Genomic DNA, 12,360 nt, shown 5'->3' with positions numbered 1-12,360 from the left:
GTGTGACACTTTTTTGTATTTTTGTCTGATTTTGTAAGCGAGTAGTTTTTAAGTGAGGTGAAACCTGGGGGTACGCAAGACAAATCAGACTCCTACAAGATGTACAGTAGTCTGGAAAGATTGAGAGCCACTGTGCTAGTAGACTTTTGTTGTAAGACACACGCAATATGCAATGGTCCAGCAGGAGGATAAGCGTCTCCCATTTCCTGTCTGGAGAAGTTTGTCTCAAGGCACCTGTGAGTGACCTGCCTTTAACTACAAGGCCTAGAGAACATAATTTTCAACATATCTACATGATGCCTCACACATGTTCCGTACATGCATCTCACAATGATTGATTGATGACCAATGTGACACATGCTTTCATTAGAGACCTCACGTGACATTATTTTGGTGAACCCAGGGATCTGTGTACCGCTGTGCCTTCTGCCAGTCGGCATCAGGTTACAAGAAATCCTCAGTTTAGGTACTTGTTCCTCATTGACATTGTCTACCAGATCTCAGCTGCCTTCTGAACAGACTGCAATGCCATCTTTTTTCCCCCTTTGCATCCAGATTGTAAGTGGAGTGAGGGATAAAGTTGGTTAGATGTGGCAATGTTATGATTTTGTTGACATATTGATGTTTGGATAGTCTGTTGCTAGGGATTTACTTTGATATGTGTATGATGTGCTTTAATTGTTAGTGTCTAGAGGTGCTAAGTTTGTTAAAACCATAATGTTTACAAATAGACATAATGGTGTATAGAAGTCTGTTTCTAGCCTAGGTCTAGAACAGGGGTGGCCAACCTGAGCCTGAGAAGGAGCCAGAATTTACCAATGTACATTGCTAAAGAGCCACAGTAATACATTAGCAACCCCCCTTTCCCTCCCCCCCACCACCTCAGCACCTCCTGCCGATCAGCGCCTGTGCCTCCTGCCTGCCGTGATCAGCTGTTTCGTGATCAGCTGTTTCGCAGTGTACAGGAGGCTCTGGGATGGAGTGGGGAGGAGCAAGGGTGCAGCAGGGGAAGGGGCATGGGCTTTGGGGTAAGGGGTGGAGGAGGTCGGGCCTGGGGTTGAGCAGTGGAAAGTTGGCACCTGTAGCGCCAGCCCTGGAGTCAGCACCTATGCAAGGAGCCACATATTAACTTCTGAAGAGCCGCATGCGGCTCCGGAGCCACAGGTTGGCCACCCCTGGTCTAGAATTTGCCTGAGTACACAAACATGATTTTTTTATTATTATTATTTTTTAATTCGTAGCAATGAGTGTAAAAATAAAACTTGGGGATGGTCTTCCACAGCAAGTTCTTTTTGAATAAGAGATTTTTTTTTTTTAAGGAAAGACAAACTTCTGGCTGTTTTCTGGTCAAGAAATACACACCTGTTCATTCTAGTAGTTGTCATTATTCCTTTGAACAACTTAACAATTGTAATGTGGGTATTTGGATAGACTGAACATCTTGTGTTGAAGAGAGCTGACCCACTCTCCTGATAACATCTTTTCTCAGAAACTTAATAACTTAAATGGCTTATGAAAATGTGAGTGAGAATTCTAAGACCATTAAAGTTAGCTTATTCTGTACCATTAGTTTGTAGCAAGTCTCCGTGGTGGAATTATTTCCAGATATAAGTGATCTGATCAAATTCACCAGCTTTAGTTGGTTGTTAAAAGTAAGCATGAATGGCACACCGAAAACACAACTGAGAAATGAATACTTAAAACGTCGGTCTTGCCCTATTGTGTTTAGTACTACAGCTCTTTTGGGATGTGATCATCTACTTTACCAAGGCCACTGCATTTGCTAGGTACTGCTGGGAGGGATAAAGTGAATGGTGCATCTAAGTATCAGTTTCACAACTAAAGCTTTTGGCAGTAATACTGACCAATTTTATCTATTGGTGACCAGCTCAAAGGGTCTGAGCAGGTGTAGAGGACTAGATCACTATAAAACCCTCCTCTCTGTGTGTAGATGGTTATAGGCAAACCACTGTGAAGATGGGCTCAGTGGTGGTCCCTCATGCATGTTAAGGTGTCCTAGGTGCTTTACTGAGGGAACTTTAAAGACTGGGGGGCATTAAAGGAACATGTGACAAGTCTAAGCATGATCTGTTAATGGTATGACTGTAGTCTTTTTTTTTTTTCTTTTTTTTTTTCTTTTTAATTCTATAGCCCCTAATCGGTCTGTCTCAGCAGTGCATCAATAACTGTCTTTCTTCTGGTTGATCAGGTGACCGGGCACGCAGGTCCCCTCGGAAACTTCCTACTTCTCTGAAGAAGGAAGAGAAGAAGTGGGTGCCACCTAAGTTCCTGCCACACAAATATGATGTCAAGCTGCAAAATGAAGATAAGGTGAGTTGCCTGTACGAATCTTCTACTATGCAGTGTGACGGAAAGGGATGAAATAAATAACCCCTATGCGCCATCAAGCAGCAGTGAAGATTCCTTTAACCACATGCAGTATTGTATAGAAATGTTGTCTGAAGCCTTGGTGAGTAAGCTGGCTGTTAAGTGGCTAATCCCTGAGCTGTCTGCCAATTGGTTGATGAAACCTGGCCAGTGATATAAAATTTTTTATTAAAGCTAATGTAAAAAATATATATAATACACAGGTTAAGAAAAGCGTGTCTGTACATGTGGGCATAGTGCTTAGATTGTCCACAAATACAAAGTTTGTTTTAAAAGTCATAAGATACATATAGTACATAATCAGCAATAACCTAAATTTAGGTGAATAAATTTAACAATACCATTAGCATCCAAATATTCGGGTACATCACTGATAAAAAGTTGTACAGATTTGTTTGTGTAAAGCGAAATATATCAATGAGTGAAGATTGTCCCTCAGTAATTGAGAATTTAGGGTGGGTTGTTCATTTAGAATATACAATCCATTAGGAAAGTATTTCAGTTACTTTCCCGATTGTGCTTCTCATCAGCACTCTAGCTCATCCCTCCTGGTATTGCTTGTAGAAGTGACCAAGAGTAACTGCTTATATTGTAACTGCATCTGAAGAAGTGGGTCTCTACCCATGAAAGCTTATGCCCAAATAAATCTGTTAGTCTTTAAGGTGCCACCGGTCTCCTTGTTGTTTTTGTGGATACGGACTAACACGGCTATCCCTCTGATGCTTATATTTAATCAGTGATATTTTGAGAGTGACATCATAGCTAATTACACTTCAGGAAGCACTGTGGTTTGCAGCACTGCTGCATGCTTTCTATCAGCTGTTCACTAGGTGATGTAATCTTGATAGGAAGGCAGCAATGACTTCAAACTAATGATTACAGCTTGCAGAGTAACTCCCCTGGTCTCAAAAAGGTTTTGATAAACTAGTCTCTTTTCTTTAACCAAATATTAGTGATTGGGCGTTGTTGCCAAAACAAAGTAGTAGACTTTGGCAAGGAATCCGCAATGTAAGTTAACATTTCAAATACTTCACTGACAGTTTTTAGCTAATTGAACATCCCACCAACTTCTCTCAACTCTCAGTGCTACAAGCGCTATTGGTTCTAATCTGAGGTTGCAATAGGTGGTGGTCACACAAAGAAAGGGGTGGATGCCTCTTGGCTAAGAGGTGATGTAGTGTACCATACCTGTGCTCTTGTGCTGTGTGTTTGAGAGAATATATAAAAATTGAATGTTACTAATCTGTCTTGATGTGATGTTTCAAAGATCATCAGCAACGTGCCAGCAGATAGCTTAATCCGTACAGAGCGACCACCCAACAAAGAGATCCTGAGGTATTTCATCCGCCATAATGCACTACGGGCTGGCACAGGCGAGAATTCTCCATGGGTGGTAGAAGATGAATTAGTGAAGAAGTACTCTCTTCCCAGTAAATTTAGTGACTTTCTGCTAGACCCACATAAGGTAAGAACGCTCATTTAAAAATCTGCTTGCAGGGTAGGGCTGGGGGTGTGGAAGAGACACTGGACAAGATTTTCAAGTGAATAATTTTTTTTTTTGGAGGCTCCAAACTTGAGACATCTTGTAGGGGCTTAGTTTTCAGACTGAAAGCCCTGCACTTTCTGAAAATGAGCTCCATTAAGGCAACTTTAGATGAGCACCTAAAAATAGTCATCTTTGAAAAGACTGGCTGGAGTGGGTTTAGTTGGGCTACGGGAGGTCTTAACCCCTCTTAAGGAGTGGAACTAGGTGAGAAGCCTGTAGTCCTGGGGTCATCAGGTAGAATTAACTTCAAATGAAGTCTATTGTAAATTGCATTTCTCCTTGCCAATCATTGGCAATTATATAAGGAGCCCTCACTCTTGGACAAGAAGAAAAATAAGTTTAGTTGGACACAATATTGTCAGCAACAGATCAATGCAATAAATGTTGCTTTTTTCTAGGTGGTCACTCTCGACAATATATATATATTTTTTTTCAATCCCCTAGCCATCCAGAAAACATACTTGTTTGTGAAACACTGAAGTGTAGAAAATTTGGGTAAAGGAGACCTACAAATACTATTGTAAGGCAATGTGTTTATTCAATTAACTTATTTCATTTAGAGGTTTTTGCCCCGACACAAAACATTGAAAATCTAGTGGCACAATTACTATGATTGCATTTTCTTTGCCGTAGACAAGCAATGTAAATCCCGACTGTTGAAGCTAACTTGAGATGTCAGGAGTTTACTATATAGGAGAAAACTATAACCTTTGTCCAATAGTGTGAATTACTGAATCATTTATCTGGTTATCGTAGTTTAGAGACTGTAGTTGAGATATTAAATATTTTGGTTTTGTAACTGTGTTTCCATAGTCCCTGCAGAATTAATACTTAACTTTCATATAGTGTGCTGGATTCACAGATCTTAAAATACTTTACAAAGGAAGGCCAGGATTACCCCCTTATATAAGTGGGAAATTGCAGTGTAGAGGTGAAGTGATTTGCCCGAGTGCATTAGCATGTCAGTGGCAGAGCTGAAAATAGGACTTAAATCTCCCAGTCATGTGCCCTACTTTTGGACCATACTGCCACTAGAATAGATAGATAATCTATTCTATTATCGTGTTATCCTAGATCAGGGGTAGGCAACCTATGGCATGCGTGCCAAAGGCGGCACACGAGCTGATTTTCAGTGGCACTCACACTGCCCGGGTCTGGCCACCGGTCCAGGGGGCTCTGCATTTTAATGTAATTTTAAATGAAGCTTCTTAAACGTTTTAAAAACTTTATTTACTTTACATACAATAGTTTAGTTATATATTATAGACTTATAGAAAGAGACCTTCTAAAAACCTTAAAATGTATTACTGGCACGCAAAACCTTAAATTAGAGTGAATAAATGAACACTCGGCACACTACTTCTGAAAGGTTGCCAACCCCTGTCCTAGATGCAGGCTTGCCATCCCTTAACTGAGGGAGCTACTTTTGGCAACCCCGTGGCAATTATCACATATACTGAATATTCCACATAGCAGTGATAAAAGGGGCTTTCAGTATTGAGGTTAAACAAGACTCATCCTTCACCCCCAAAAAGGCTAACTATTGCACCATTGCCTCAATATACACCATATTGAAACCCTGCTGGAGCACAGAATCTGCCCTTGGGAGGTGTGCATGTTGGGAAAGTCCTGTTTTTTTCCTTTATGGAATAATTCTAGCATGGTTCAAACTTAGTAAAACTGCACCTTAGAACAAAAAAGGATTTCCTTACATCTTTCTACCTGCCCTAGTAGGATGGCTCCGTGCTCTAGCAGGAATATTTAGGCTCACATAGAAGTCTGGTGTATTTAAAGGAAAGATTAATATAAAATCATTAATATGCAGACTGCCTCTTAATTTGCTGTAGTATTTGGGGCATTCAGTTACTAAAAATACATAATTAAAAAGTATTTGCTGACCACCCTTAAATGCTTTGAGTATTCAAAGCACCAAAGGAGGCATGCTATCAATGTAAAGAATTTTATTCTATTTGCACTTGCAGTGACTTCTCTACGCTGCTGCAAGTCTTTGGTAAATAGTGCATTAGCTGTCCCTAGAACAAGAGCACTGTTTTTATGAAACTCTTAGCCCTGGTCAGCTTGAGATGGTATTTGAGCCTGAGACACCAGTGTTGTGCCTGTACCCTGTCAATGGAGGTCCTGCAGTACATTCTGTTTAACAAGTGTAGCAAAAAACTTGCAAATCTATTGTAATCAGTTTTACTTTTGGGGGGAGGAAGCTGCTGTTACTTTCATACCATTCCCTGCCACTTCTAGTTACTTCCTATTAGGAAACAGTAAAACTGTGGGAGAAGCTGAAAATTGTTTTATATTTCACTGTAAATATTTAGGGAGTCCTGACCTTAATCAGGTCCATCTGTTGAAATGTTAGAGAATTTTTGTCATAACAGCCAATTTCTGGTTTCTTAGAACTTTTACTGGCAAATTCTAAAGAGAAGTGGAGTAGCATACTGTCTGGATAACTGGCAAGTGAAGACAGGACATAGGAGCTAAAGTTAAATACCAGGAGCTTGACAGGAAAAAAAAATTGTCAACATTTGACTGCTCTTACTTCTCAGAAATTTCCCCAATATAGATTTCTTTTCTTGTAAAGAAATGCCTAAACCATATGATGATTTGACGGACAACTTGTTGCCAAATGTAACAACTGATTTTTTTTTTTTTTTTTTTTTTAAGTAATCTGTAGTTATGCAAGTACAAAAGAGCCTGTAGGGACAATGTTCTCCTCTGGCTTGACAGTTATATCAAAGTATGGAATAGAAACTTTTTTGATCACTGGTCTTGGACCAATGCTTGGGGAAAGTTTACTAATCCTAAGAGCATCTGCACTGATACTGCCAAAGTAGAGTTAACCCTGATAGGTTATGAAAGACTGGACTTTCTACTGTGGGTTGTTATAGTTGTTTGTAATCTTGTAAAACATCTTAATAGTCCCAGAGAATGTAAAGTCAAAATTTTCACCTATGCTGTTTCCCTCTCTGAAGTCTGCAGCGTAAACATACCTTCAGTAAAACACCTGCGACTGGTCCACGTCAACTGACTCGAGCAGGGTCTGCAGGGCTATAAAATTGCAGTGTAGCTGTTCGGACTCTGGCTGGAGCCTTGGTTCTGGGACCCTCCCCTCTGGCAGGGTCCTGAAGCCTGGGCTACAGCTAGAGCCCAAACGTATACACTGCAATTTTATAGTCCTGCAGCCCTAGGCCTGCAAGTCTGAATTGGCTGATATAGGCTGGCCGTGGGTGCTCTTTTCAGTGTAGGCATCCACATGACATTCAGGGTATACCGTAGCCATTTCCTATGTTCAAGAGGCAGAATGTAACCGACTTAAGGGAGAGTAAAAGCAAATGACTGTTCACCCCTGTAGCTTCTCTTAAGTGGAAACAAGAGCTGCTTATGTCAGCTGAATGGCACTAAAGTGCCTTCATTGCCCTGTGGGGTAGAAAGAATAACACTGTAAGGGCCTGGGAATTAATGTAGTAGTTAAGGTTACTTCAGAACTTTCATAATCACAACTCTGAGAATCTTTAGGGAGGAAGTTTTCCATGCTTGGCCTTAGCCCAGAGGTAAATTCAAACAATTTTAAAATCTGAAATTGGTTTGTCCTCCAACAATCTAGGATTAGTTCCTCAATTCTGCCAAAATAACTTTGAGTTGTCCGCATGTTCAACTGGCACACATGCTGCAGTAATATCTAACATAAATGGTTGAGGGTTATCACTAATATCATGCTGAAAACAACTTTCACTGTAGGTGGTCTCCTGCAATGTTTATATGCTGTCTTCAGTGGAGCTCTCTGCAATAAGGACCCGAAGTGCATTAAAAGAAAACTAAACTTTCATTAAATGGTTAATCTTAATGTAGTAGTAAACATTCAGAAGTCAGGAAATAAGAATGCTAACATTGCTATGGGAAATGTAACTTGATTACGATGGGCACATGTTTACTATATCTGTTCTGAAATATGTACCTTATTATAGCAATTATTAGAATGTTGCACATCCTGTATCTCTTGTTATGCTTGACATGACAGAATTTTTCACTAAAACCTTAACTTTTTCACTCTCTGACTTCTGATAGTTGCAGTAATATTTATAACATGAAGGTTATAAATATTATTGCAAGTCTTCTGTTGTTTTTGAGTTCTTGAAATTAACCCATCCGGTGCTCATGATGCACATATGTCACCTGAATCTCAGAAATGCTGAGCACCCAAATACCATTGAAATCAATAGGAGCTGGAGGTGATCACAGCACCTTAAAAATTAGGCCGCTAAACTACCACTGTGTAGTCCTTTATTGGACCAACTTCCGTTGGTGAAAGAGACAAATGAACTTTCACCAACAGAAGTTGGTCCAAGAAAAAGGCTTTGTCACCCCCTTGTCTCTCTAATATCCTGGGATCAACACAGCTACACAAATGCTACAAACAATTGTGTAGTCCTATTGATTAGGTAACAGTCCTGAACAATAGAACTGCATTGACAAATGGATCGCTCCAAAGGCTAAAAACCCTCCAAATCGACCCCCATATCCTCAGGAAAGCGTTCAGAGCAGGCCTCCGAAACTGAGTCCTCTTTTTACCATACAAACTTGCAAGCAAACAAATGCATAAATCTGTGAAAACTAGAAAGCTTTTTCATGTAATGCAGTTGGAAGTAACTTTAAAACATCATTGTAGCAAACAAACTTCACAAACAAATTTGAAAGCTGAATGTTAAATCCTCCTAAGATGGGCTGTTAACTTCATAACCTGAGGAACTCTCTATAGCAAATTAAAAGCCTTTGCAATGGTCTGTGTCCCTCAGTATGCTGTGTACTGAACTTACCTGTGAAACTGAACAGGGAACTGAACTAAACTTACCTGTTAAAAATCATTATCAGGGAAAGGTTCTTCAGACATTGCCCCTGCTTAGGTTGGTTTTATATTAATATATCTCTTCTTAAATTCTAGTACATGACTCTCAACCCCTCAACCAAAAGGAAGAGCTCTGGATCACCTGACAGAAAGCCCTCCAAGAAGTCCAAAATTGATGGATCTTCACTGGGCCAGCCACTGAGCCCTACGCTGTGGTGTCATGTGCATTTAAAGAAATCTATTATTGGCTCCCCACTAAAAGTGAAGAACTCTAAGAACGCAAAATCCTCCAAAGAGGAGTTGGAGGAGGTGATGAAAATGGTGTCTCCAGGCAAACTTGGTGCTGACTTCCACATTCCTAAGAGGAACCGACTAGGGAAGGGCAGCGATAAATCCTTGGACAAGAAACTGAAAGGCAAAAGGGTCCTGAATGGGCAGAAGTCCCCTGGGAAATCAAAATCACCCAGGAAAGGTCTGAAGAATCCCAAGATGAAACTGAAACAAATGACACTACTGGACATGGCAAAAGGCACCCCTAAGGTATCTAGAACTCCTAAGAACTCAGCAGGGACTCCCAGGTCCTCCAGCAAACCCCAGAAGCATCTTCCTCCTGCTGCGCTCCACCTCATTGCCTATTACAAGGAAAACAAAGACCGGGAGGATAAAAAAAGTGCCCTTTCCTGCATCATCTCCAAAACAGCCCGGCTACTCTCCAATGAGGACCGGGCCCGCCTTCCTGAAGAGTTGCGCGGGATAGTACAGAAACGCTATGAACTCTTAGAGCACAAAAAGAAATGGGCCTCCATGACCGAGGAACAGCGCAAGGAGTATCTGAAGAAGAAACGGGAGAAGCTGAAGGAGAAACTAAAGGAGAGAGCGAAAGAGCGGAAGGAAAAGGAGATGCAGGAAAAACTGGAAAAGCAGAAGAGGTATGAGGACCAAGATCTTAAAGGAAAGAATTTGCCTGCTTTTAAACTAGTGGATACTCCAGAAGGACTTCCCAATACTCTCTTTGGGGATGTGGCCATGGTGGTGGAGTTCCTGAGCTGTTACTCAGGCTTACTGATGCCAGACGCTCAGTATCCCATTACAGCAGTCTCCTTGATGGAGGCTCTGTGTGCAGAGAAAGGGGGCTTTCTCTACTTGAACCGGGTGCTGGTCATTCTTCTGCAGACCCTGCTGCAGGATGAAATTGCTGAAGACTATGCTGAGTTGGGAATGAAACTCTCGGAAATCCCCCTTACCTTGCATTCTGTTTCTGAGCTTGTCCGCCTGTGTCTACGAAAGTCAGATGTGCAGGAGGAAAGTGAAGTTTCTGATAATGTAGATGAGAGCAAGGATTCAGCTACCTTTGAAGATAATGAGGTGCAAGATGAGTTTTTGGAGAAGCTGGAGACATCAGAGTTCTTTGAGCTGACATCTGAGGAGAAGCTACAGATAGTCGCAGCCCTCTGCCACCGAATCCTAATGACTTACTCCGTGCAGGACCATGTGGAAGCAAAGCAGCAGATGTCAGCTGAGCTTTGGAAGGAGCGGCTAGCTGTGCTGAAGGAAGAGAATGACAAGAAAAGAGCAGAAAAGCAGAAACGGAAAGAAATGGAGGCTAAAAACAAAGAGAATGGGAAAGATGAGAATGGGGTGGGAAGGAATGACAAGAAAAAAATGGAGATGGTGAAAACAGAGCAACAGATGGAAATAGAGGCTGAAGATATGATCAGTGCTGTGAAAAGCAGGAGACTTCTTGCCATTCAAGCCAAGAAAGAGAAGGAGCAACAGGAGAGGCAAATGAGAGGTACAATACTAGAGTACTGGAGTGTATGTGTGGGAGCGGGGGAATGGGATACAAAGTAATGTAGATAATTCAGTTCTCCATTTCCAATAGTGTTACCTGGCCATGAGGGATTTTATGGCTGGTGTCGATTAAGGTCTCTAGTTCTGTTGATGTGAGGCATTGTGCAGCCTGTAGGATTTTCAAAGCCACAGCTATGTGGTGCTTTATTACTCCATTAGCTCAAAATTTAGTGTGCTATGTGTCAGATCCTCTTCTTTCAGTTTTGCCTTTTCAGAAATCCCTCACAAAGTACCTTCCTAGTTCTCACACATGGGGAGGGCTGGAAAACAGCAAGTCTAGATGGAGTACCGGTGGCTGGCGGTGCTACAGCCGAGCCGCCTGGCTAGAGCCAGCCACGCACTGTGCAGCACAGAACACCAGGTCAGGCCGGGCTCTGCAGCTCCGCTACCCCAGGAGCTTGCAGCCCCACTGCCCAGAGCATTGCGCCCACGGCACAGTGAGCTGAGGCTGCGGGGGAGGGAGGATAACGGGGGTGGGGCTGGGGACTAGCCTCCCAGGCCGGACAGAACAGTCCTGCGGGCCAGAGGTGGCCCGTGGGCAGTAGTTTGCCCACCTCTGCCCTATAGGCTCCATTGTAGAAGATGAAGAAGGGGAATGGAGTTTGAGGAATTCAGAAGGCCAGGTAGAGAAGCCTGGAAGGGTCACCTTCCTTGGGGCCACCTGGCCCAGGCCACCCCTGTGCCTGGATCATAGAAGGAAATGAGAGCGCAGCTGTTAGTTTTTATTCTAGTATTTATTTCCTTTTGTTTTATGGCAGAAGTAACAACAGCTGAACACAGATGAAAAGAATAAAAATAAGCTCCTGTTCCCTCAAGCACTGATTTAGGTCCCCAGAATTAATCCGGGTGTGGAGGCAGCTGTGGACCCTGTTTCATGCAATTTTCCAGGTGTGAGGAACCTCTGCCCCTCATGCCACTGAGTGGTTCCTCATGTGGGACAAGAACCAGATGAATCAGAAAATGGAACAAATTAATCAAAAATGGGAAATGGTGTAAATATACCATAGACACCATGCATCTGCTCCAGGGAGCTGTGCTAGGGTGGCCAGATGTCCGGGGGATCTGACCAGATTTTGATCTGACCAGACCTGATTTCTGCAGGCGGGGGAGGTGCTGGGTCATCACCTGTGCCAGCCCCTACTTAGCTGGGGTCGCCTCCTATCTGCGACGGGTGGCTGCAGCTCCCAGCCCTGGCTCTGTAGGCAAGTCCCTCCTGACCAGGGGAGAGGGGAAAAACGAGAGGGGGGGAGGGGAAGATTCCTGCACTCCTGCTGGTGTGTCCGTTTTTTTAAATATTACAAAGTTGGCAACCCTAAGCTGCGCAGGGCATTGTAGGATCGGTGCAGGGAGAGCACCCAAAATAGGATTGTCAGTGTGAAAGCATGGCACTTTTGCAACTTTCTCTAGTTCAGTCACAACTGTGTAATTGTTTAGTAGAGATGTAGCTAGGGAAACGCAGCATTGGGTTTCAGGTGGAAATTTCCTTCACCACCATAAAGGCTAGAAACCTATGGAGAGTATGTTTTAAATTAAACTGAGATTCAGCAGCAAATCAAACAGCCTGTTAAGGCCCTGTCCATATCTGTTGTCATCCCTTGAGATTCTATGCTGTCCCCGTAGGAGACCCCTTCATAGAATCATAGAATATCAGGGTTGGAAGGGACCTCAGGAGGTCATCTAGTCCAACCCCCCACTCAAAGCAGGACCAATCCCCAATTAA

General features: G+C 42.6%; 1 protein-coding gene across 1 annotated transcript in view; it reads left to right on the top strand.

Annotated features, from left to right (window-relative positions):
* Positions 1 to 12,360, top strand: part of BAZ1B (bromodomain adjacent to zinc finger domain 1B) — a 75,847-nt gene that overhangs the window by 22,102 nt on the left and 41,385 nt on the right. The window contains exons 5-7 of the mRNA XM_065418141.1: positions 2,210 to 2,331; positions 3,656 to 3,853; positions 8,886 to 10,581. Of these exons, the coding sequence (XP_065274213.1) occupies positions 2,210 to 2,331; positions 3,656 to 3,853; positions 8,886 to 10,581 (2,016 nt within the window). The remainder of the gene's footprint in view (positions 1 to 2,209; positions 2,332 to 3,655; positions 3,854 to 8,885; positions 10,582 to 12,360) is intronic.

The sequence above is a fragment of the Emys orbicularis genome, chromosome 17 (assembly GCF_028017835.1).
Source record: "Emys orbicularis isolate rEmyOrb1 chromosome 17, rEmyOrb1.hap1, whole genome shotgun sequence".
Classification (NCBI taxonomy): Eukaryota; Metazoa; Chordata; order Testudines; family Emydidae; genus Emys; species Emys orbicularis.
Note: the sequence above shows the minus strand (reverse complement) of the source record. Positions and strands in the feature narration are given on the sequence as shown.